The sequence below is a fragment of the Corvus moneduloides genome, chromosome 7, assembly GCF_009650955.1.
Source record: "Corvus moneduloides isolate bCorMon1 chromosome 7, bCorMon1.pri, whole genome shotgun sequence".
Lineage (NCBI taxonomy): Eukaryota > Metazoa > Chordata > Aves > Passeriformes > Corvidae > Corvus > Corvus moneduloides.
Window position 1 is genome coordinate 19,334,691 of NC_045482.1, and position 27,307 is coordinate 19,361,997.

Sequence of the window (27,307 nt, forward strand, 5' to 3'; positions counted from 1 at the left end):
TTTTTAACCATATCCCATTTTTTTTGTTGAGATGAATTTATTTGAATTAACTACCAGATGAATTGGTTTATATGATATGTCTATTATATCAATGACATTTAAATTTTTAAATTAGGAAATGAATTGACCTTGAGTAGCATATGTACTCAAAATTTATAATTAAGAAGAATATTAATCATTTAATTTTATAAAATGAACAGCTGTTCTAGTTGATTGGAAACAGCTAAAAGTATAAAATGTATTTTGTGAATGCAAAATTAAAAGTTAATTTTATTATGGAGTGCAATTTGCCAACTAGAAATAAATTCTTGAGATGTAAGCAATATATTTTTGTAATGCTCTATCTATACATCAGAAAGGTCACATGTATATTTAAATGCCATATTACTAAAAAAGTTTAATGATTTCAATTGAAAAGCTATCATATGATTTAGCAACTTACAGATGAGTATGAAACAGCTATGATGCATATACACCTCCTGTTCCCTATGAACTACTTAAAAGCTTTACAGAGAAATAGTTTTATTAGGTATTTTTTAATATTATAAACTGTTAGTTTCACTTACCTAAGTAAGTGTCCTAAGTCCCTAATTTTCTGCCTTTTTTTTTTTTTGTGTGTGTATGTGCTGTTCTTACAGATTAATATTTTCATTGGCATTTGATATTATGGGTTTTCACTTAAATACGTCTCTCTCTCATGACAGCCTTTTAACTAATTTTGACTGTGTATTTTAACCCATGCACTTTCAACCTTTAATGCAGACATTACACATATATACAAGGTGCACAGGCTACAACATGACACTTTTTTTTTTAATCAGATACCACCACCTCCTTGACATGGTGCTGACACTGCCTGGGGTGATGGTCTTTTGCTTAAAACCTGAATACTTGCAGGCTCATACTTAAGTGAGTGGTAAAACTTTCTGTATTTCAGTACAAGCTGTGTCTTGTGGAATGAATAAGAACCCAAAATAGTCTGCTAGACGAGACAACATAGATGCTTGGCAAATTCAGCATGTCTTCAAACTGGAGAAAAATCTTTCTGTAATGGTCCAGCTTAGAAATCACCACATCTACCATTATCGGGCTAATTTCTGCTAGTTACATCTGCTCTAAGAGGAGCGGGTCTCTAGTTCTTAGTCAGGCTAAACTTGCACCAGAAACCACCTAAGACATTGCTTCAGCTCACTCTAATACTTCATTTTGGCACTTACTCAGTGAAAGGCCTTGGCCATGTGGGAATTATTCTATCCTGTAAGAGACCTTTCGTACTCTGGGATACTGTTGTTTCTCCTGTACTGCTACCAACAAAAGCACTTCCCACGGCTCTCAATTTTAAGTAGTTTTGATCCATACACAGAATTGAAAGACTATGTAGTGAAACAAACTCTCTTTTAAAGCAATCTGAAATCCTCTAACTCTACATTCTTAACATAACTTAGTATCAAAGAAAGGAAGCAGATTGACACTGTGTGCCATGAAACATTTGAAAAAGCAGAAACCTTGTTATTCCTGATGAAATATTTAAATCCTACATCAGTAGTAAATGGGATGCACTTTTGTCTCAAAGACTTTTTTGAGACTTAAGGACTTCTGGATCAGGTCCACCAGTTATTTCCTGCCTTGCTGTCACTCAATCTGGAACACTAAAGATGTCTTCTACTTAGTATCATTCAAACACACACTTCTGATGTCTATATCTTTGGCAAAGGAATGCTAACTAATGAAGCTAAACATATTCCTCTCAAGGTTTTCTATAACAGGGCAGTTTATAGAAAATTCTTCAGTAGAAGACAACTGCTTGGTTATTAATTTAGTAACTTGACCCTGAGAATGTGGTGTGGGAAATTAATTCAGAATAATAAATACTAAAATATTGTTAAGGAGCTGTACCATGGTAACTGTCCATTAACTTCTCATTATTTCAGATATGAGGGCTCTCATGGTATTGTCTCATCTCATTATTCCCTGAGAGGATAGATTCTTGGCAGTATTTGACATTCATACAAATACATTAGTTTTACATGTCCTGTCATTACAAACATTTATCGAGCTGTGTTTTTTGTTGATTCAGAAGTCCATGACAAAGTGTATCTCTATCAACATGGTTGTGCCAAAGCTTGCTTGACAACTGCCACCACAGGATCTCACCTGAAGCTGAACAGTTCCAGATTAATCCCTGGTGAAGTTTTGAAGGCACTTTTTATTTCACTGTCTCGTCATTAGGTAATCAGAAAATAAAGCTGATGTCATAAAAATATAAGGAGCAAATAACATATTCTCAGTGTTAGAATGCAAAATTCAGCAAATTATTGATCAGGTTGCTCAGTTTGTTTGGCTACATAGATTTCAATTTTAATAAAAGAGAACTTGTTTCAGTAACAAAGGTTATTATTTTAAAAGAAATATGCCTAAACTCATACTTACACGGTGCCCAGTGAGAGATAAGGAATCCTACAGGCTGTCACCATCTACCAGGTACTTTTAAACACAGTTTTGTGACAAGTATCTTCCCCTCTGCAGGACAGTGACTGCCACTTTGTTGTACTGGCAGGGTAACAAGGATCTCAGCCCCTAAATTCTGCAGTTTTACAGAAGGTTAACATACGGGAAGCACGTTTGGGCTCTGCTGTGCCAGAGACAACTTAAGCTGGGAACGGGTGTTTGTGGCTGGCCCTGTGGCCTGGACCTCTCTGAGCAGGGGCATCACTAACACTGACTGCTGCCCACTTCTGCACAAATACATATCCCAGTCTGTAGAACTTGACCTGTATGTTCATTCCCAGTATTGGCACCCTGCATTTATCTTTCTTCTCTCAGCTTAATGTGTAGGAAACAAAATATTGAAAATAATTTTAAAAACCCAACAACCCAAACCCAAGGCCAACCCACCAACCAAAGCCAACAGGCACACCCGTCTGCAGCAGCTCCCGGGATTGTAAAGGTGTTTACCATGAGCAGCTCTCAGGTCACCGTGCGCTGAGCTCCGCTCGGCCGCCGCGATGGAGCCGGACCCGGCCCGCCGCCTCAGCGGGAAATGGCGGGAAGGCGGCGGCCGCGCGCGGGGCACCCGGAGAAGGATCAAATGAGACCGACGCGGCGGGACCGTCCCTGCTGACCCCTTTGTGAACGTGTTTATTTCACGCTGCGGTCGCGGGTCGCTTTACAGAAACATCTCATGCTGGACCCCGCGCGGGGTCGAAGACGGAGGGAAACACGTGTATTCAAACGTACCTATTAAATAACCTGTACACAAAACTTCAGTCTGTTACCCTGAAAGCACCGAGGGCCGAGCCCCAGCACGGCCACACCGACGCTGCCACCTCACCCCCGGGTGTCTGTAAGCCTCGACCCCCGCGGCCGGACCGATCCGGCCCCGCTCTTGCCCCACGGCCCGGGGCCTCCCCTCAGCCACGCTCCAGGCCGGGCGCCTGCCCCGGGACGGCCCCGGAGCCCTATGAGCGTCCAGTCCCGGGCCTGGGGATCCGCGAAGGCCGCCCCCAGCCGGCATCTGCTCGCCGTGCCCGGCGAGTGTCCGAGAGCTGGCCGCCCTCTCCCCGCCGCCGCCGCCGCCCTGCCCCCGGCGGCGAAACGCCCCCAGCCCGGGTCCCGCCGCGGCGCGGCGCGGCTCGGCTCGGCCCGCAGAGGCAGCAGCCGCCGGCGGTCCCGGCGGTCACAGGTCGCGGCTGTCCTCCCGCTTGACGCCGTCCGCCGCCGCCTTCAGCTTCTTGTTCTGGTGGGTCTTGACGTGCTTGGCCAGGTGGTCGCTGCGCATGAAGCGCTTCCCGCACTCAGGGCAGACGAAGCGCTTCTCGCCCGTGTGAGTCCGCAGGTGCCGCTGCAGCTCGTCGGAGCGGGTGAAGCTCTTTCCGCAGAAGAGCCAGTTGCAGACGAAGGGCCGCTCGCCCGTGTGCCAGCGCAGGTGCGCCTTCAGGTGCGAGGTCTTGCCGTACACCTTGCCGCAGCCGGGGATGTGGCAGATGTGCTGCTTCTTCTTGCCCGGCTCCGCCTCAGGGGCGCTGCCCGCGGCCGACTGGCAGTTGGGGCAGCGGCAGCGGCGGCACCTCCTGGCCGTGGCCGCCAGGGGAGACTTGGTCTGCAGCAGGGCGGCGATCTGTGTCTGGTACTGAGCGAAGTCCGAGTGCCCCAGCACCAAGCTCCGCGGCAGCGCCGCCGCCGCGGGGAAGCGGTGGCCGCAGCCTCCCGGAGCGCTGGCCTGCTGGATGCTCCACCAGGGGATGTCCTCGGGCGGCGGGTTGGGCGACAGCTGCCGGCAGGGCTGGGCGGGCGGAAGCAGGTTGGAGTAGCCGGGCGGCAGGGCGGCCTGGGCGGCGTAGGGGACGTAGGCGGGCGGGCAGCTGGACGGCAGGGCGGCCATGGAGGAGGGCAGCATCTTGACGGGGGAGAACTCGTAGGGGTAGGAGGGGTCCGCTGGTGGGGTGAGGGGCAGTTCGTGCGAACCCCCGAAGGAGGGCTGCAGGTGGTTCTTCTGAGGGGTCAGCCCCAAGCTGGGATGCGGCGGCGGCAGCCCTCCCGGGGAGTGCGCTGGCATCTCGCCGCTCCACGGGTGGAAGATCCTGGAGGGGGATCCCAGCGTCGGGTCGTAGGAGACCGGCAGGAAATCCGAGGGCGCTGCGCCCGGCTGCCCGATCCGGCTACAAGTAGCGGCCAGAAGAGCCAGGGGCGAGTGTTTGGCCAAGTCTGGGGAGGCGCTGGGGGTGCGGTCCTGCGCAGAAACGGGAGGGAGGGGAGAATGGAAGGAGGGAAGAAAGCGCGTTACTCGCCGCTCGCCGACACCGGCCCGCGAGAAACTTCCCGCGCCGCTGCCCGTGCGCGGCCAGGGCCGCCCCGCCGCTCCCCGCACGGCCGGTAAACTTTCCGAAAACAATGCGCACCCAGGGGGCAGGACGGACCCGGCCCCCCCGCCCCGCCCAGAGACCGGTCCCGCCTGCGGCCAGCACCGCCGGCCCCGCCGCCGCTCCTGGGTCAGGGAAGCAGCCGCTGTGGGCAGGAGGGCATCCCCAGCGCCCCCCACACCTCTTGCCACGGAGCACTGCCTGGAGTTAGTGATGGGCTGCTGGCGGGAGAAGGAAGTTACCGGCCCGAGAAGCCCGAGCCCGGCCTCCTACCACCGCGGGGGTCCCCACCTACCTCTCCGGGCTGCCCGCCGGGTAAAGCCTCGGGAGGGAGGCGGCTGACACCAGCTGCCCCCGCGCAATGCGGCTCACAGCCGCAGGACTCGGCGCATCCCGACCTACACCGGGCGGGGGTACTGACCTGGAGGAAAGCCTGGAGGGAGTCGTTCCGGAGGACAGCCACCGCGGCCATGACTACTGCGCCCAGGGCGAAGGGAAGGCGCCGGGGCACTGCCGAGGCATGAGGACGCCGAGGGGAAGACGAGAAGCTGCCCAGTTTCCTTCTCTCTCCCCCTCTCTCTCCCTTTCCTTCTGATCTCTTCGCCTCCGTGCGCGTCCCACCCCCCTCGCGCTGCGCGATCTCCGCGGACTGTCTGACTGCGCCAGGATCACCTCCAAGAATTTGATAAGGACTTTGCTGGGCCGCCAACCAGTCAGAGGGAAGATTTATGGCTTTGAAGTTTGCCGCTACCCAATCATCAAAGAATAGCGGCTCTTTCAGAAGCGAAAGCAAATCCTTTGAATCCACAAAGCTCCTATGGTGTGTTTGTTGGTCTGGATAAAAGAACTGATTATTAGGGGGGATGGGAAGGGAGGAGATAAAGGCGGGACAATTAATGAAGTAATCACTATGTGGGAAATGTATATACACAAATAATTGGATTTTCTTGATCAAAGGACCCCTTACCGCCTAGAGACCCTCGCGTTGGATGTGCAAGACACTGGATCCCCCCCCTCCTTTTTTTTTTTTTTTTTGCAATTAAATTTGTGGCAGAGTCCTAAAGTGACAACGCGTCTTTGTTATCGCTCGAGAAATCTGCCTCCAGATTCCTCTGATAGTGTTTAATGACTCAAAGTAACAGAGCACAGCGAGTTCACCTGATCGGGGCTGGTCGATCCCAGCCGTAAAACTTCCCTGGAGTAATTGTCGGTGGTTCCTCCCCGCTCCCTCCCTCCGCCCGCCCTTCCCCCGAGGCTGAGGGGTATGCCCTCAATAAGGCTCCGCAAATAACCGTGCATTTTCTCTTCTGGTAGTTGGAGTTTCACATCGCTCAGCCGGCATTGCCCCCTTGTTACCGGGAGCCCCCGCCTGGCGCGGGGCCAGGCCAGGCGCCCAGCCGGGGCTGGGGAGGAGTGGCGGGCTGCCACCGGCAGCAAGCGCTCTCTCAGACAGACACACCGAGAAACCGGGTAGCCGGGAAGCAGAAGGGAAAAGTTTCCTTTTCCCCAGAGGGAGCCGGGTGCAAAAGACATAATTTCTTTAAATGAAGACCGGAGTCTCTCTTGGCGGGCCTGCCGAGCCGGCGTGTCTTGCGCAGGAGGGAGTGCAGGTCTGGGCGGCTCCTCGGGAGCACGAACGCTGCTACCGGGTCTCTGCCTCACCCGTTCACTCACCTCCTGCCCCAAAGCCAAGGTCGGCCCCGAGCGCTTTGTTACCTCACCCCGCACCTTTCGGCCTCTGTCTATACATGTCTATACCCGTGTGTGTATGAAGGATCTAACCTGCTTTGCGTTCGACCATGTGTGGCTATTGACCCTCTAACCAGCACCAGGCACATCTGGGTCACAGCTTGCCGCCATCGCCGGCTGCTGAGCTCAGTGGGCTGCAGAGCTGGCGGGACCCCTCGCATGTGCCGCCCAGCGAGGGGCAGGCGGGGCCCCGCGCTTCTCCGTGGGCCCGCTCAGCTCCGCGCTCCGCCGGGGGCCCTGGAAACGCTCTCCTCTCCTCCCCGCTTCCCCATCTGCTCCGAGGCCATCGCAAACGCCGGCCTGTTTGGCCAGGTACCAAACCAGGACGTTCATCTCCGTCTTGAGGAGGTGGGGGTGCTCTTTCGGGCAGATGCTGGCTGGCTCTGGTCCTCCGGAGCTGTTTGCACAGGTAACTCGATCCTCTCCGCAGTCGCTGGCTTCAATTGTATTCGCACCGCCACTGAAGTCTCTTTAAACGCCAGCACACAGAGATCTTTATCTGCCTTTCCTGTGGAAACAATCACTGTCCGCTCAAAGACTTTCAAGAGTTGTAGGGCTTGAATTAGATCGGTTTCTTTGAAGGGATTAAAGTGCCAAGTCCTCTCCCACGGCTCCATATTGAATCCTGGGGAGAAATAAAAGCTCGACCCCGTGTAACACTACGCAGCAGCCATATCAAGCTCTTCCCATGTGCCAGGTAACCGTTTCACCAGGTCGGCAACAGGGAGACAAGGGTCTCCCATCCAGCGCTTTTACCATGCCCTGATGCATCGAGGCAAGGCTCGCCGCTGCTGCAGGACCCCGCGGCCTGGCGGCAGCCCCCGCCAGGGCGTGAGGTTGTGGGCGATAGGATTCCCCATCCGCCTGCAAGGGTGCAAGGCTCACGGGGTCCGGCACCTCCATCCACCACACACGAACACCTCCCAGTACCGCCGATGCGCGATCCGCCAGGGGCCGCGCCGCGTCCACACGGGACATGGCGGCAAACAGGGAACCACAGCGAGCCCCGGCCGACAGCGCGGCCGGGAGGGCGCGCACACAGGCATAGCCCCGCACACCCCGCCCGCAGCCGTCGGGTGCCCCCCGCTCACTGCCAAGCTCCAGCCGCGCCACTAGAGCCGCATCGGGACAGGAGCGCACTTGTTGTCCCCTCGAGTCTAAGCTGTAGCCAGGGCAGCAGGAGCCGAGGCGGAACCCCGACGTGGGGAGCCCGACCCGCACCTCTGCTCCCTGGAGGAGCAATAACCCGCCAACCAAGCGAAACGGCGGCGCTCGCACTTGCGTTGTCCCTAAACCTCTGTATCCCCAAACTTATGTCAAACCTAGACACCAGCGAGATGCCCGATTTAACGCCTACCTCGATTTTTGTTAATTCGCTTAACCTACTAACTGCCAGAAGACTATTCAGAACAATGTTTCTAAACGAAATGAGAGCGGATAGGTAGCTCAGGAGACACTGAACACACCGAGGTTCCCTCCATTCTCTAAAGTACGGTATTTTCCCAGATATCTCGACGAACCAAAACGATTTGACAAGTTACAAAAGAGTTAGGGGAAAGCTGGATAAGTTTCTATACAGCTGCCACACTACAAATGCTATAAATCTGCATCCAAGAAAGCACATTACTTAAAAATCGAGAATAAATGCTCATTTCTGGAAGAAACCATGGGCTGAAAAATGAAACGTTGCAGTCATAATTTTCTGTACAAATAATTAGTGTTCAAACTTAGAGCACTTGAGTCTCCTGAAATGTATTCTTAATGAAGTGATGTTCAGAGCTATCATTAAAAATGCAGGGCTGGAAGATCAAAGTACAATATTTATTTTAGAAATTTGTTTCAGTTATCAGGAGATACAGGTATCAAGGCCAAGTGTCAATTCAGTTACACAAAGCACTATTTCCATGAGAAATGGGCTGCCGCTACATCCCAGTGTAAAGCAAAGGGACACCAGAGATGCGCCGCAGCGCGGGAGGCGGCGCGGCGCCGGCGGGGGGGCGCGGAGTGCTCCCGGCGGCGCAGCCGGGCCAGGGGCCACTCGGAGAGCAGCGCTGAAGAGCACAGCCCTGCGGAGAGCTTTGGCCCGCAGACCAAGGGGCCGGTCCCGACCGGCGGGGCTATAGGGGCCGGAGAGGCACTTGGGCGTACCGAGGAGGCAGCGGCAGCGCCATCAGCGCCGGGGGCAGCACGGCGGCCGGGATACAAAGAGCCGGAGCCTGAATTGCTGCAGCCACAGGGCTGAGGAGCAAGGGGCACGGTTCTCACAGCCCCGCTGTCTCCATGGGACCCTGCCTGCTACGGCGGGCGGCGAGACTCCTACCACCCCCGGGGTCAGAGGGGCTCAGCCTGCGCTGGGCTGGATGGCTACTGTCGATTTAAACACAGTGAATGTAAATAACAATCACCATTTCTGAGATAGGTGTTTTAAAATTCAGGATTTTTCAAATTCAGGTATCACAGAGTGGCTGTGCCACCTTGTAGGGCTCTGCGGACCTTGGTTTGAATGCAGGTAGCAGAGAAAAAAAATACTTGGGAATAGCAGCTGCTTGCATACCAGTGGTACCCTCCATGGTTTCTGCTGTGCCTCTGACTTCTGGGCCTCAAGTACCTCATCCTGGAGCCCACTCCAAAACCTGTCCCAGTGACGGCTCACACTGCCACAGCCAAGTCCTCTCATGACATTCACAGTCCCGCCAAAGACATTTGCAGTCACCTGCCATGACCCCCCCAAGGCCTTCTTGTGATGACCCCAGCTCCTCAGCTCTTCCAGTGTAGCCATGAACAACCCTGAAAGCCTGGATGGGCTCTGGCCACCTGCCTGTCCATAACTTGGGATTCTTGGGTTGCTTTCAATGAAATACTCTTCTTTAGCAATTGTGACAAAGAATCAGAAATAGAATAATTTTTAAGTGAACAGCTGCATTAAGCAATTACTGCATTCAGCCAAGCCACCTAGTCAAGTTGCCCATGAAAGGTGACAAAATCTAAACCTGAAAAGGATTTAATAAACTTGCTCCAGAAGGCAGTGTCTTCACACCATCCATCATTCTGTCTGGTTTAAAGATGTACTAACAGAAACCACCCATTCACAACAGCAAGAAGTTTCACCAGAAGGTAAATTACCCTAGGTATACAGCTTCAAGCACGTGTGGATACACTACCAACAGTTCTGAGTTATATCCCATTAATATCATTTTTATTTACTTCAGCATATTCACATTTTTACAGTAGGCAACATGACTGGCATAAGAAGAGAATTCACCAGTTCACACAGCATAATTTGAACATCAGTAGATGAAAATAAAAAGAAACATTAAAAACTGCTATGGTATCTCCTGCTTTTTTCTGTGCATAAGGGAAAAACACAAAATCCCAGACAAGATCAGCACATGTAAAGGCATATTTAGGATTTAAAGTCTTGTCTCAACATTTCCCAGTCTAGGTGTGGATTTGACAAAGATTGATAGAGGATTTCTGAAAGCTGAGCTGCCCTTTATGAAAAGTAGAACAGGTTTTATGCCTCACAAAGTTTTACTACCTGTTTTCAAAGGTTTAAATATCTTAATGTATTCATCTTCTGCTCTGTTCTTGGCTGGCCCTTTGTGACTCTTCCTCCTGTCTTGGGGAACATTGGTGAACATTTTTGGATATACTTCCTTCCCTTGCTTCCATCCTTTAAAAAAGAATCAGACTCTTAATCATAACAATATTGAAAGTGTTATTCTTGGCTCTACTCGGAATGCCTGGGACACTTTAGTTCAAAATGATAATTTCAAATTCTCTGGGAATGCCTTTCTGCCTCAGGCACACATGGCTGCATTTTCGTCACAACTCTAATAGCTAGAAATGGACTTCTACAAAACGGAAAGCAAGCCAAGACTTGGGTGAGCAGCTGAAAAGGATCTGCAGCCTGCTTGTCCTCTCATTTGGGGAAACATTAGGTAAAAAAAGCCTCTGTATTTTTGATGGAATGCATTTGTTTGGGGAAGACAGGATGGGAACTTTTAATTTTATGACCACAGATACATATAGCTATTCATTTTTTTTGCATTGCAATTATTCAGCATAGAATGAAAAGGTAATTAAATTATTTGCTTCCTCTTAACTACAGAGAGCATATTATCTAAAAATTTGGTCTCATGATAATTAATTTTAGTTACTTAGTGTATTTATTGACAAATTAAACAGCTGTGTTTATACTGTGTTAGAACTGGAAACAGTGCAAAGTTTATCCAGAAAGATCATTGTTTAATCTACACATAAATATTGGATGATCACATGCCTGCCACATTGCTATTGATTTGGCTGAATGGATTAATCCAACACTGTAAAAATACACCTGTTACTTAATGAACTCATGCTGTAATTCTAGAACATTTTGGTACAGAAAATATTAAGTATTTTCCAATGGCAGTATTTTTCAATATTTCAAGAATCACTTTTGAAATAACCCATTCTTCAAGGACTACTGAACAAGAATGTACAATAATGTGCATAATCTTAATTATAAAAGCAAGAGCTCTATACAAACTCTTCAGCAACTCCCCTTTAGTTGGGGATAAAAACAGAGATATGAAGAAAAAGCCCAATAATTGGATTGTGAGGGTCAAAACAGGGACACAGATATGGTACATGACTGGCATTGGAGGTGTCTCAGGTAAGAGATACTGTCTTCACACTGTGGGAGAGAATCTGAAGACCCTCTCTGTATAAAGCTTTTAAGGTAGGTTTTTCCAGTAATACACACATATTAGTGAAAGGCAGTCTATAAACTATGACATAGGTGAATGTCCTCAACAGGGGGAGAATTTTTGAAAGGGACCTAGAAAAACTAAATTTCTAAATTGAGAGGTTTTTTTTAAATGCCACTCTTCGTAACTGCCACCAGAGGCTCAGTATCCCATGAAAGATTGGGGAAAACTTCAATTGCAATTCTTATTTCTCCCTAGCTGAACACTGCTCTCATAGACGGGCAGAAAAGTCTTTTCAGGAAAGCAGTGTACAGTATGTTTCAGTGTCATTTCATAAATTGATGCCTTAAGTGGTGCAGAATAATACATAAATAGTCAAATGCATAAATTACATTAACTACCCAAATATAAATTTGCCTCCCTCAAATTCTGAAAATAAAAACACCATCAATAAAATTATTTCAAATGTAAATACACAATATTTGTATTATGCTTTCCATCCTCACAGAACTATAAAAAGGTGAAGTCATTCTCAGCATATCCTTACACACTAGAGTCAGCTTCCTTCCCCTTCTTTACAAGGGGAATAACCCTTGCCATACACACAACTGCTCCAGGCTTGAAAAGAGGAGCTCCTTGCCTCAGTTCTGCACATAGATTACCAGGCTGCTCCTCACCAAACACTTAAACAACTTACCCTAGCTCAGCTGAAACTTCAGGAGTACTGGTTGAGGATTGTACCTCCTGCTGGCCAGCTGGCCATGCCAAATCAAAGCAAACAACCCTAATCTGGGAATAAATCACATTTCACTTCACTCTTCAATCAGTCCCTATTGCTCAGGGACAAACAACTTGACCAGCTGTTTGAGAACCCAGGATGAGAAGAGGAGAAAGGATATTCTCCTCAAAGACGAGGGTGTCAGCATGGCCACGACTAGTGAACCAGTCTAATGAACAGTATAGTTTTTCTCACACTTCTGGAACCTCTGAGACAGAGGGAGAAAAAGAGAAGATCTTCAAATGGTTAAGTTTTTTGGCTTCTCTCCCTTAGTAAATCTCACATTCCTATTTCCTATATATGAAGAAAGCTTGTATATTCTACTAGCACTGAGCTGAGAGAATCACATATTACATATGAAAGAGAGAAGAGTCCATGGCAAAGGACAGATACTGCAACCAAGTCGAAATGTATTAGTCTAAAGTACCTAATTCTTATGCTTGGAAATAAGAACAAGACTATGATGGCATTGGAGTGCTGGCACTCCAATGCCCAAATGATACAGAAATCTGTGACCAAAAACTGAGTGCTTCTTAGGAGGTCACACTAAAGCACAAAGAACTATTTTCCAAATGTTTTGTCTTAAAAAAGAAAGCTTGGAGAAAAATCCAAATGCCAAGTCATGCAATTTTGTCGGTGTCATCAGACTAACGTTATAAAATGCTGTGATTCTTATCAATGCACAAGAGTATGGGGCTGAAAAATAATAGTCTATCAAGATTCTTACAGAAGGGAGTGGAATAGATGCCCAGAAAAACTAAACTGGGCTCATGATTTACTACTTTTTTCTACTTCCATTGCTACACATGCTAAGTGTACTTGGCACATGGAGTGATTCAGAAAGAAGCTGCTCTATAATGCCAGTGATTCTCTTTAATGAGATACAGTTATCAGTTGAATTATGAATTTTTGCTGCCTGTTCTTATTAAGGGTAAGGTAATTTGCATTCTAGAAGTAAGACTGTTTACAAGAGAACATAGTAATCAAAATCCCTCTAAATCAAGTTTTACAAATGTACACAGTGAAGCTAGAGGTAGTTCTATCAATGTGCATAGCTTTATTCATTAAACTCTACTGCAAAGACTCAAGAGAAAGTGTTACATCTCCAGTTTTATCTAGTCTTCCAAATTAGTATCGCATTCCTGTATCTCAGGAATTTAATATGGGAAGAGACAAAATGAACTTTCTGCTTGAGCCTTCTGATACCCTGGTGACCTCCTCCTCCTGGGAGATCCTATGCTGTTAATTTAGATACCATATGCCTCACTGGTCATCAATTCAATTGCTGCTCTCTGTGTTATAGCCTTCACAGGGATTTTGATCACACTGCCCATAAAATGAATCACTTCCTCTGCCTACTGTTGTTCTACCAGTCAGACAAGCCCCAGATGATCAGTATTTTCTTATAAATATAAATAGCACAATCTAGTCAGCTTTGTTCTTTCTTTCGGTATATGCTTCTCCGCTATCATTTATACACTATTTGCAGTGCTCCAAGTAAAGCATCAACAACTGGAAAACAGCAGAGGAGGAATGCAGGAAAACAGAAACAGAGCTATACAGACTCTGAATTAACACTACTGGTCAGGTGTCTGAATGTAAGCCAGCATTTTGGGAGGGGTCTGAAGCAAAAGCCTAACCATCCAGGTGGACAGAAAAGGTAATCTCCAAGCAGACAGCACACCAGCACCAAGACTGACTGGAGGAGCTAAGAATGAGCATGGAATTACACATGTTAATTCTGGGGACACTGATTAGGAGAATACCAAGATGAATGGAGCAGCTCAGCCTGAGCAATTGATTGAAGCTGTTTTCATCTCTGTGGGGTGTTCTTTAACATTTCACTCTATGCAGCCATATACAGCCACCTCTGACACTCAACTCATACATACATTCAACCTAGATAAGGCATGGAAACTTTGTTTCCACTTCCCCGTTCTCTCCTGCCACTAGCCAGAAAAGCAATTATTCTTCATGGTTTCCCTTTCTTCTTTTTGTAAACTTCTGTCAACTTACCAAGTTTACCAGTGACAGGATATGTAAGAATACACCAGACAGATGTGGGAGGAATATTCAGGATATTTTTCTGAGTAACAGGAGTGCAGCTGCAGAGATGGGTGGAAATACAGAAATGGGATCAACAAGCAAAATCTTGTGACAGTCCTGAGTAAGAAGGTGGTAAAACTGCAGTGAGTGTACTGGGAGGAACTTTAGTCACATTGAGCACATCATCTTTAAAGCATTTATCTTCACAACTCCTCTATAAAGAAGTACTATGTTATTATTGCTTTTTAATCAAAGGCGACACAGGTGATCACGTACCTTGTTCTATGTCATATATTAACCCTACTGAAGAGCAGGGACTTGGACTGATGAGCAGAGGCACACAACTTGGGACCAAACAATATGATGTTCCACCTAATTTCCCTTGCAAAATCCAAACTCTTTTCTACAGCCCTCCCATCCCCCTGATTTCATGTCAGTCTCTTCTGACACTTGCACACTCTTTTAGCGACTTCTGAATTATGAGCCATTGTTGATCTTTCAGACAGAGTAAAACCCAGATAATCTTGGGCATGCAGAGGGGCAGCAATGAGACTGTGGAGGCAATGAGGAGACAAACATAAAGCCTATGCAAATAAAGCAATAAGCCAATGCCTATATTTTTACTCCTCCTGCTGGACAGTGATTAGAGCATATGATAAGTAAAAAAGCAGAGCCCAACACACTTGCTTTACAAAGACAAAATACACATTAGGTGGGCTGTACTTAATAACCAGATGTGCTTCTGTAACTCTAACACTGAACATACTGAGCAGAAATAAATAGATACTTGCTTACTTTTACAGCCCATCCTTTCTCTGTTTTAGCAAACTCTTCACTACAGGATTCTGTCCAAGCCGCGAGTTTCCCTTGCCAATTCATCGAAACAACCACTCTCAGTGGTGATGACCTCCCTGCAGACAGATCTGCAAGCTTTGCTCCTGAAACAGCTTTGGGAATCAAGTAACGCTATCATCTGTATTTCCTTGAGCTCACACATGGGAATAGTTAGAAGAGCCAATTTTCCTCCACCTCAAGTAGACCCTCTTTCTATGTCAGTTTTCTCCTCCCCTCAGTCAGTGTTCCACCAGCTTTTTCCAGTGAATACTTCTACAGCTGTATATGATCCAACATAGTGAATCTGATGCTCTGCAAATACATGAGGCACAAACACACTATATTGCTGGATCAGCTAAGTTTTGGGACACTGTTTTTTTCCCTTACCAGCATCTTGTTGATCCATGTTTGGCTGGTTCCCTCTAACAATCTTACAGGCATTATTTATGAGGTAACTGGCATGTTCACATAACAGAAGTCTGGAGGGTACAAAAGAGGAATAGAAGTTTGGGGTATTTTTCGTTCTTGACCATTCAGAAGAATTTAGAGGATGTGGACAATTATTTCTGTCTAACCCTTGTTCAGCACCCTTCCTTGATGTCCTAAGTTTCAATCCAGGTTTTGCTGTTGTCCTTTATCAATATACACTCATATATAAAGAGCTAAATGAAGACTTACAGGATATTGAGAACAAGTTTGTATTCCTGCCTCTCAAGAGTGTATGTGAGCTATTGGTAAACACATTTTCCAGCTACTGATTAATTATTTTGTCAAAACGAAAAGCAGTGTGATTTTAATGAAAGTACCCAGGTTTAGTCTGGCTGGGCAGGCAGATTACGTATTTAATTGTAAATGGGCTGTAAACATCTGAGATCTTTACATACGGAGAAAATAATAGTATCTATATTTAGATATTTGAGAGAAGCAAGGGTTTTTACAAGATTGATCTGGAAAAATCAAAGTGATATGTTTTGATCTCTGGGTATTTTTCTGATATCTCTTGCTCTGTTTAATTTGAAGGTGAAAACTTAAATATATGTTAGAGATATCCATCTCTGTGCAGTTTGTCTAAAGAAGCAAATAATTTCTTGCAATGTAATGAACCCCAGCGAAAGGGGAAAAGTTCTTTTTAGACTACATCATTCCCACAATGAAGAAAAGAAAGAAAACGATCTCCTCAGATGAAGGATTATCACTATTTTTGCTTCAATATGCTTATAAAAATGATGGATAAATCAAAGAAAAGATATTTACATCACACCATCTAGTAGCATATTTATAAAGAGACACCTGGAGAAACTTTTGCTAATAATATATACTATATATTACCTACTTATGATTTTTATCACCTGCTTCTTAGTCTATCTTTTTGAAGTTAAAACTGCTAAATTTCTAGCATGCTGAACAATTACTGTTTTTGAAAATTATTAATTCCAGAATTTTTTTTTCTTGTGCTGATATTTTCTGTAAACTTATGACAGGGAAGACCTTTTCCAAAGCTTACAGTAAGATGTAAGATAATGATTATAAAATAATAATTTAAAAACCTGAGACTGATGAAGTACTGCAGGCCTAGAAAAAACAAGAAAAAAGATGTTTTACTTCGAACCATCAAAAATTGAAGATTTTTTTTTTTTTGGTGATCTTTGAATGGGGAACCAGATCTCAAGATACAGATTGTATTACAGAAACTTCCTATTGTAGAAAAGGTAGGAATTTTACACCTGGAACATTTTATTTGCCTTTACTTTTGTAATTCAAATTACTAGCCATTTGTAATTTTGTTCTAAACAAATCTATTCGTAGTTGCAGTAATTATAACAACTTGCCTTCTCAAGAAGCTTCCAAAGGATCTTAAAGTGGTTTTCTACTATAGATGTTACATACATTTTAAGACAGTCTGCAAGATGATTTAATGCTTTATTACTGTATATGATGAGAATAATCTTCAAAATTTACTAAAGGTTGCCTCTACCATGAGGCCTCTATCATGTCTTTTTTCTTCCTGTCTCAAGTAGCTTCCTCTCTTTTCTTCTAAGTCTCTCTCATAGAAGTTTTCTACTCCATTGTCCCCAAGTCCATTAATTCCCTTATGAAAGACCATTAATACTTCTCTCTTCTTGTCCATCCTTTGAAAGTCCTCTTCCAAGTGTCACCCAGAAATTGGATACAACAGAGATTAGCACTGTAGGAAGCCACAGGATGAAACAAGAAAGCTTTGCCCTCTCAGAAATAACAAATTATGTGCTCTCCATTTGGTTCTGTGCAGCAGTTGGAAGAAGCAGTGAAGCTGGCACCCTGTCACTGCACTGTGGCAAAGACAATGAAGAATCTGCCTCTAATTCTTTTAACACAAAGGAAGACAGAGAGAAAAACCATGACCATGTTTCCTGCATGTTGTGGCTGAGCAGAAGAAATGGCAACAGAAATTTCAGTAGGAAATACTGAAATTTCCCAAGAAAATACCTAATAGTCCTCAGAGTATTGTCCATAGCTCAAAAATACCTTAAAAGAAAGAAAAGTAGCCTTTAATTCAGTGAAATCAATATCTGTCATAAACACTATATTTCCTTTGAAAGTTTTTATCACTTCTAGCCTGTCAGCAACATTTTCAAGTACTGCGTGTATGTACTTCTCTTAGAATCAAAGGAAAGAAATTCTTATATTCTCAGAACTTCCATGTGCAAATTAAAAAAAGAATTTTAAAAAGTAAGCTATAAATGGAACAGTGATTGGAATTTCTTTCTGAAAGCACTGTATTGAGTTACTAATGAGTTTCTAAATAGAGAAAACTCTTTCAAATTGCTTATATCCAGTGATTTGATGACAGGTGTGCTCACCTTCTTCAATTGTACTGTTGCACAGGGAGCACAGAATGCTGTCCTTTCTGCCTCCTATTTTCTCCATTATTTGCAGATATACTCTAAAAACCATTGGGAGTTTCCAGCTTAAGTGTAAAAAACATGCAGATCTAGGTTCAACAGAGGTAGTCATCTCTAACAATCTCAGCAAACACAACACAGCTGACAGCTGAATGTTACCAATAGGGCCTCAGAAGCAGGGCTTAACAATCTTGTTTAAGATCACACGTTCTCCACCAACACTTGAGCCACTGAAGAATGCCCATTAGCTCCTATAAAAGCAAAATTGGTAGGGCTTTGTGCTTCGGTGGAGAGCCTGAAAGGCACACACAAGCAGACACACACCAACACATTGGAGAATAGTATAAATTCGTCCATTTAAATAATTTGCACTCTTTTCTTCCTCTTGATAATATGAAATCATGCTTTGTTTCAGTTAAAAACGTATTTTTTCTCTACATTTAATCATGTTCATATTTCTTTTTGTTTAGTTCCCACTAGTCTCTTTACATAGGATTCAGTATGATTCTATACTGTGAAGAAAAAAATATTCTGTAGCTAGAGTTGTTTTGTCCCACTCTTGTTTAATCTTTTGTTTGATGCATGGAAAGATGCTAACCTTTTTGTACTATCTTAACCGTAGTGATCCAGGAGTAAAGCAAATGAGATTTAGTAGATATGTTTCTGTTGTCATTATTAAACTTCATATGCTTTGCTATGTAGGCAACATGTTTTATTTCTCTTAACCTGAAAGAGGTTTCTGTCTTATTGTTGCAATTTATTAAGGGCAAACAATCTAGGGCTTATAATAGGCCTGTAGGCAGAACAAAGCCCTTGTCAAATGGAAGGGTTGGCTGCTCAGCTGGGTAGCATGTAAATGTGCAAAAAGAACTGTTCTGCTCAAAGACACTAGACATGCTTTTTAAATAAAACATCTCATATAATTGAGAGTTGCCATTTAAGTGTTGTGTTGGAAATGTTAATTTAAAAAAATTAATTTAACTGAAGAAATACAGTTGCAGTGAATTTTTTTTTAAACTTTCTCAATAAATAAAATCCCACATATCACTAAGGCTTTTATTAGAGGCTCAACATAGTATGTTTCTCAAAGAGCAGTTCATTGTCATTTTATAACACTGTGTTATTCAAGTTCAATCACTGCTGTACTCACCTAGGCAGACTGTGTAAACCTAATCTTATCCAAAAGGTCTTTTTTGTTTTAAGTATAGGAGATCACCCTGCCTGTTTCTTTAACATAGTATCATGTCTCAAAAAGTAAGACAGTCTCTCATTCTACAGTTCATTTAAAATTTCTCATTATGTGCCTCTTTGTAAGAGTTGAAATTAAAATGACAGATAAAGATAACAACATAATAGGCATTTTTTTAATGCACTGGTCCACTTGGGCACAGGCAGTTCTTTTTTTCTCTTCTGCTGAAATACATAATCAGGACAGTATCATCAATTAGCTTTTTCACTTTAACTTTTCATAATGTTTCCAGACTTCTCTATTTGGCAAAGACAATTGGGACAGATTTCTTTATTTTTTCCTCTGGCCTAAAACTCAAAACCCCCCACTTCCCAAACTGTTACCACTGAAGAGTTTATTAAATGGCTGAAAAAGACAGCTGGTCCCACCATCTGTTAAAAATTTTCAGGGGCCAAATGAAACAGGTTACACCTTTAGCCATGCCAAGTCTTCCGATACCCCCTCCCTCTCACAGCCTGTGGAGGGCTAATCTGAATTTCACGCTCTGATTTTGCTATTGCTAATGTCTGAGCTTCTTATGTGTGCTTCTTGTAGTTGCTTATATTAGTTCTCTAGCAGTATCAAAAGCTCCCCTCTCCTTTCAACCTAGCTCATTTGCAATCAACGGAATCCTGGGTCTATAGTCTCCTTTACAATAAGATACTGTACCTTGAAGGAAACCCACAGAGAACCTAATATCTGACTTTTTTTGAGTAACAGAGAAAACCAGGAGTATGTTTCTGTTGTTTTGCAGCCACTTTTCTATAAATGCTAATGGAAGTAATTCAGATGTGCCAACAAAGACAGAATCTGCAACACACTGCAGGTGTGAAGGGGCTGAAACAAAAGGGATGCTAACCCTAATGGTATTTCTTGTCATTAACAATTCTTTGATGTTCATACTCGAGGCTCTCTTTTATCTTGCAGTTTTTCAGCCATCTTTGTTAACATGCAGTGCAACTAAATCTTTTTTTCCTTAACCTTTAAAGACATCTGCAAAATGTTTATGCTAAGTTAGTTTCCATAGCATCTATCTGTAACACACATTGAAGTAAAACGAGATAAAGCATGCAAGGTTATTATTAAAACATCAGTAAGTTCCTATCATTAAGCGAAAGGAGCAGATCAATAAAAAGAAGCTCTTAATGTTACTTTAATAAGGATGAGTTTCTTGTAACAGGACTGGGGATTAACTTCAGTGTAACAGAAGCAGTGTTTATAATATAGTGGCTATGTTGATAAGAACCAGTTTGTTTTATTTCTACTCATTAAAAAAAGAATTAAAAAAATCTGTAAGATCCCACATTAAAAAAACATTTAAAAAACCAATATAATATATTTTAAAACATTCTAATTTTCCAGAAGGGATTTCTCTACCACTAAGTGCGCAGTGGCATTCAGTCAAGGAGCTGTAGGTGGAGATTGTCCACATCCATCTGTCTTTCCATAAGTTACAGATGGAAAAACACCGTTGTCTTTTAAAATGTTCAACTCAGTAGGATGACAGTAAAATGAAATGAACAATCAAAGCACACAAGATGCCAATCTGAGCTACTGCACAGCAATACTAACAAACCCAGCGTTTTGCTCTCATCCCATCGGTCACGTCCTGTTAGATCACATCCCATTTTATCACAGTCTGTTGCATGATCGTTGCTGCATGCTGGAATGTTAAATGAGCAACATAATCAATCAATACCAATTTCAAATTGGAACTCAGCTGTAAATCTGTACTGAGTTGAAGATGCTAGAGATTGTAATACAAGTTATCAAAAGTTACAGTTTTACGAAACCTCCCATTCTGTTTTTCTTTCAAAACTTCATTTCTAACAGGTCAATTTAATAAAATAAATTAAGTCTGTGCCTGCATTATGTACAGCACTTACCTTTGAATTCGGATGTAAACTTCCATCAAACTAATCCTACAGAACAAGAACTGAGTGCTCATTCATAGGGTAATAGGAATTACAAAACGACAAGTTTCTGTTTCAAAGATTTTGCGATCTCACTAAGTGCCATTTTGTCATAGAAGTCTTTACATAATCTCTCCAGTTGCATAACTGTGCTACTTTGTTGCTTATAACAGGGAGCAGCAGCAAAACCAAAAATCACTAAACCATGTCACACAATTTTGTGGAAGTACCTCCATTCCTTACCCATTGCTAAGGGCCCCAATGTAGCCGTTCCATCTCACCATTTCTCAGCTGTACTGTGATGCTATACCCCAGCACCCAGCTTTCTGAGGATCACTTCCACCAGAACCTCAAGATTCTACTACCTCTGTCCTGGCCTCAACCATCTCCACCAGTGCATTAGACAGCATGGGGCTCCCAGTCCTACTATTCCAGTTTTAGATAGGTCTTCATCAGAGACTTGCCATGATCAGTAGCACAACAATTTTTGGAAACAGCTGTGACAGGCCGGCCTGCCTCCCAGCACTGAACTCCAGCCCAGTGGATGACATCCAATCTTTGTTGTGGTGATATTACTTTCACTTAGAGATTGAAATGAGATTCTCACTGGTAATGGGTCAGAAATTGAGGTTTGGATCTTTTGCAGAAAAAAGCACACAAGTTGATCTACCTACTTGCCATCTCCAATTGGCAACTATATTAAAAAATCCTAGTTAAATTATTGAAAAAATAATATCTCTCTGCAATTTAATTAAAAAATAAGCCTGCCAAACAAAAGCAAGAGATTTATCTATTACTGGTGTGATCAATAATATGTAATCTGGTTTCTGGAAACATTACTCCAAGATATGCTTTTCACTTATCTGCTCCTATGTCCTTCAGCATCACAGTATGAGTACTACAATAAACAGTTCCATGATAACACAATGTATATATTTACTGTTCTGGCTGACCTTGGATTTATACATGTAATAAAATAATATCCAATAATTCTTGACAAATCTATTAAGATGAGTTAGGCATCAGCCTGTGCATTTAAAGACACAGTGCTCTATTATTATGAATTGTCAATGTTCTCCCTTCTCTGTTCCAGTGCCCATCACAAATGAGACACAAAGCCTCTCACTTTCTGTAATCTTTAGCCCTGACCTAGAGGGCTGCTCCCCAGCCTTTGGTTTTCACAGCATCCTGTGTTACTTTTGTCAGTTTGGGAGTACTGCTTTGTTGTCAAGCAGAAACAGTTTCTGTTAAGTATGCATTCTGCTACAACTCCTCCTAGGGTGAGTACTGTTACAGAAAAGGTGTGTTATCAAAATGTATTTCTAGTGTTAACAACAAAACTGACATTACTTCTCATATTTTGTTGTCAGAGCTAAAAGCAGGATGGATAAGTTTAGTATGTGCCATGTCTCGTGCATATATTGGTACTAAAACCATTTACCCATGTCTCATAGGAGGATACTTTTGTGCCATATGGCTTTATTTTCAATTGTATGCACTATATTTATCTGGTTAACCTGAAGACATTTAAAAATTTCAGAGTTTGGCTGTCTCTCAAAACTCCCCTTCTGTTTTGAGACAATCAAAAAAGGAATGAGAAATAAGAGTATGGTAGCTTGAGTTATTTATTTCATTGGTAACTATTTTACAACAAAAAAGCAATATTCCTATATAATTACAAATCTTAGAACAGGCGGGTATAAACATTAAATTATAATATTTTTTAAAGGTGAAATTTTAAAATTTGGACTTAAATCTTATTTTCACATCAATTTTTATATGGTGTAAAATAGGTAGTAGTACCACCCCGTTTTATATCATTTATAGCCACATTTTATAAGCTTCTAAGTAACAACAAATCCTTGGATAGCCTGATAGGGGCCACTTAAAAGACCTTCAGTGCACAAAAGCCCTTTCCACAACTCTTACAGTGTATGGGTGAGGGAGGTCACATTGAGGGCAAATTTAAGATGGCTGCAATTTACTCCTGTTCTAAGGCCCCTTTATGTTACTAAAGTGATGTAAATGTTTAAGTCAGAAGCACATTTAAAATTACCAAATGAAAGGGGCTAATCTCCAAAAGCTCCCTGCCCGATTTTTTTTTGGCACAGAGACAAGTTTTTAAGCTGTCATAACCAAAAGGCAGAAATTGTCCTTAGCAAGAACCAGTTTCTAGTGCCATTAAGGTCTACAGAAGAAATCTGCTAAAATCCCTTGTTGAGCTTCATCCTTTTCTCTTCTATCAGCTGAAAACTGTTTAATATATTACACACTGTCTAAGAAATTTTCTTCTACCTAACAGGATTTAAACTCTTTACTTTTATAAAATATTAAGAATAGGATACGTTATGAACTATTAAGCAAAATACATTAACATTTCAGGATAATATACATGAAAGGAAATAAATCAGAACAATGCCTCAATGGTATCAAAGCCAAATGAGAAAATCTAAGCAATTCACACTGATACGCTTCCACTGACCAGGATCATCACACTGACATGCCTCCTGTACTCCTTTTCACACACAAATCAATCAACCCAAACACACACTTCTACCAATATGATAACAGAATTTCAACTCTTTGGTCAGTCATAATGCGACTACATGGCTCTACAGCAAGACTTCTAATAATTGAAAAGCATATATGTGCTCTAAAATCAGGATGAGAGAAGACCACCTCACAGGGTCATCTGCTGAGGATGAAGTGAAAACAAACAAGGAAAGGGGGTAAGTTAGGAAAGAATAAAATATACAGACTGACTTTGTGCACAGTGTTTAGCTACGAAGCAGCAAGAATGAAACCATACTACTCAACAGCAGCTTTTAGGTAGTAAATTCAGTATTAAAGTATTAGTGACACCAACTAATTTGAAAAAGTATAGTAGATGTAGATAGTGGCATTGCATATAACAAGGAAAATATTGTATTCTACCCTTTCCATGCAATTAAAGACTGCTTAAAATCTCTTTGAAGTCCATTTCTGATGGCTGAGATTGATATGAGCTTAACAATTGGAAGAAGTGAAAGGAAGAAACCTAAGGGATGTACTTAGAGAGTTTTTGCATTTTGCCTGTGCTTTATTCTTTATTGTTCCGAAGCTGCTCTTGTTATCTTGGGCCCCCATTCAGCAAAGCACTTAATCACGTGCCAAAATTTCATTGATTTCAATGGGACTAGGCTTTGGCTTAAGTGCCTCACTGAATTATATATTATTTTTCACTTTCCCTTACTTCTTTATGAACTTAACTACTGAGAGTAATGTATCACTCAGTGCAAGGTAAACTGCTGGTTTTTAGGCAGGTGACATAATACCTATCTGGAAACCTCACCGCCATTTAACTAAAACAAATTATAAACTCTTAACTATGAATAATGGTGTGAATTGCAGTAACAATAAAACTTTATTTTCCCAAACAGTTTTCAAAAAGGAAGGAACCAGAAAGAATCAATATTGCTAGGACTCCGTGTGATCTATGCCAATAGAAGAGCAAGTAATTTGACTGTTTAAAAATACTGTTATTTTCCATCCAGCTATGTTACAAATTAACATATATAACAAATTTATACATTGCATAGGAAAAGTGACATAATTTTGATGCGTTATCATAACAAATACTCACTCTTGTTGCATTTTGACAAAATGTAAAGAAACTGATCTGTACCCATGCATGCATATTAGTTGCCATTTCTATTTGTGCTGCATTTTTTAATGCCATTAATTCATCTGCAGCTATTCACCAAATCTCTGTTGTTTAAGGAGTTCCTAAATTTCAAAGGCTCTTAAGTGCCTGTAAAGTACACCTACCCAAATGTACATCACAGGAGAATGAGGAGTGAACTGAAAGACTTCAGTGTCTGTCAGGATTACAGCTTCCAGTTTCAACCTTCTCTCACATTTTGGGTGAAGAATGACTGAAGAATTTTTCTTCCTGGAATCCTTCACTCATCCTCATCTGCCCAGCCTAACAATTTCTGTGTTTGTTAGGAGAAACAAAGCTTTTGTGGAACTATCTATTTCATTACTTTTTCTTCTTTTGAACCCTATTCTGGTTTACGGTTATCCTGACTGCACTTGGGTTTCATTTCTCATGCCACCTTTCCTTGTCCTGTGGTCAAAAAACCGATGCCAGGGAACATTGATAGTAAGAAATTATGTAGCTTAAGAAACAGGTGTGAGATGCATCTCCAGTAGGAAGAAGATCTATCAGCACAGATCAGGGTAAACTCATTGGAGCAGAGATAAAAACAAGGATCATAACTAGGTCTGTAAAATACATGGTCAGATTTAATCACTATGGTTTTTCAAAAAAGAAAAAATGAATTATTTTGAGCAAATGTGTAAGGCAGTAAATGAAAACATTTTATTTCCAAAAGTTTTTGACAAGAGCTTGTCTGGAAAAGAAGCAAAGAATGGTCACAGATCAAAATTGTGTCTCTGAACCAGAAATAAAAAAGTAAGGTGAAATAGTTTGTTTCTGCCATGGAAACAGTAAGTGGCAAAGAATCTCAGTATTCCATAGAAAGTCACGCACAGTTTCATTAAGGATTTTCAAAGAAAGTGAAAAGCAAGTAGAGAAATTTGCAGGTGACTTTTTTCCCCTCTGCCACGTACAGGAGGGCTGTGGAAATGCAGGAGTCACTGGAGCCCAGAGATACAGTTTAAGGAATAAATTAAATATTTGCATGGATAACAAGAATAACTAGTCATAATGATGGTTTCAGTCACAAGGATTATATGAAGCAGTGTGTGAAACGTTAGACTTAAAACTGTTTTACTTCTTACATTTGAAGTAATTCCTCAAGTTAGACTTACAGTAAACTAATACTTTGTAAGAAAACTACTTGCAAGGTGAACTGAGACACAATTATATTTTAGATTATTTTACTCTGTACATTTTTCTAGTGTTAAAAGTCATACACAGCAGAGAATGTTATAAAGGACAATGTTTAATATCAGTCTAATGAAATACAAACCATTTTCACTATGACCCCAAATTAAAATTTTTAGTACAGTGTTCTTTTAATCTAGTTCAGTTTCTTGATCTTACTTTTCACACGGCTCTACCACCGGTTGTGCCAGCACAACAGAAGGAATGGCACAGGGTGGGAACAGCAGCCAGGGGAGGGGGAAGCAGGAAAGAAGGGGTCAGAATTGGATAAACTAATCTTGCTGCTAAAGAAATGTGTCCATTATCAACATCAACACATCCAGGTAGTGCTGCTCCCCTTTACTGGAATTGTTTATAGAAATACAGCTAAATGTGACAGTGTACAGCTGCCAACCCAGGTCCAAATCAGTGAACTAAAGTAACTAGCTAACATGGTATTTTTAACATATTATATAAACACACAGTAACAAAGTTAACTGGAAGAGATCATCAGCAGAAAAATACTCTTACCAGTATTAGTCAATAGAATAAGTGAGGTTCAGCTTTGAGCAAAAGACACATCTCTTGAAGAAGGAGGAGATGGTGAGCTGAGAAAATCATCATCTTCAGGGGTAGATTCAACAGCTGACAATGATTCGTAATACTCATCCTCTCCATCCAGTACTTTGATTTGGCTTAAAAGTAAACAAACAACACTCCTTAAGTTAAAATTTAACTCTGTCAATATCTTCAGAAATAGAAACTATTCTGTGGATGTAAAAATGCAAATCCCTAGTATAAGAATGGAAAAAAAAAAAAGATAGGATGATTTGATGAGCAAGATACAGCTTTTATACATATTTCAAGTGCTATTACATTTTATGATTATATTCTGAATGGTTCTGAGGATCAGTGAAATGCAATCTCATTTTTCAGTTTGGGAGTATAGAATGATAGAAAAACTATTTGCATCAAATAGGCATTTAATTTGAGCAATATGGCTTTTTTGTCTGTATATGTTCCACAACTAGGATATGATTTTGGTATCATATTTCAGATGATGGCTTGCTGTGAATGTGAGCCAAAGACTACATCATCAATTTTTGGGAAAAGCCCTATTGACAGCAAGGGGCTTTCATTTTTTTGCGATGTATGATGAGCAGTCCCATGTTAGTGTTTTTATTCCCAGAATACAAACTTTTTTAAACTAGGAGAGGGAGAGGAAAAAAACCCAAATCTTGCACAGTCATGCAAAATTTTGGGCTTTAACCTTGACTCAAAGACGTTCTGTTCATACAGTTGCACTCAGAAGATTAATAAAAAACAGAGGAAACAATACAGAAAGTCCTAGTAAATTTTTGGACTAAATGTGTCTGCAAGAACAAGCATCCATCAGTTCTCTCCAGTCTATGTGATCAGGCAGGGAAATATTTTGGCAATTGTATAGGAGCCAGCCT

At 42.5% G+C, this 27,307-nt stretch overlaps 2 protein-coding genes across 20 annotated transcripts in view; both read right to left on the reverse strand.

Annotated features, from left to right (window-relative positions):
- MYO3B (myosin IIIB) overlaps window positions 1-27,307 on the reverse strand; it is a 256,067-nt gene that overhangs the window by 16,382 nt on the left and 212,378 nt on the right. For 16 of the 19 annotated variants that reach the window (XR_004241144.1, XM_032114004.1, XM_032114002.1 and 13 more), the window contains one exon: window positions 26,382-26,545. Coding sequence is in view for 18 of the 19 variants with exons in the window: in XM_032114004.1 (XP_031969895.1) it covers window positions 26,410-26,545 (136 nt within the window). In the remaining variant the exon portion in view is untranslated. The other 3 variants (XM_032114001.1, XM_032114005.1, XM_032114003.1) reach the window with 3 other exon arrangements.
- Window positions 3,112-6,728, reverse strand: SP5 (Sp5 transcription factor). The gene is made up of 3 exons (XM_032114020.1): window positions 6,642-6,728; window positions 5,281-5,693; window positions 3,112-4,729 (listed from the first exon to the last, which is right to left on the reverse strand). Exons 1-3 carry the CDS (start codon window positions 6,658-6,660, stop codon window positions 3,677-3,679), a joined length of 1,485 nt encoding a protein of 494 aa, XP_031969911.1. The 5' UTR covers window positions 6,661-6,728; the 3' UTR covers window positions 3,112-3,676.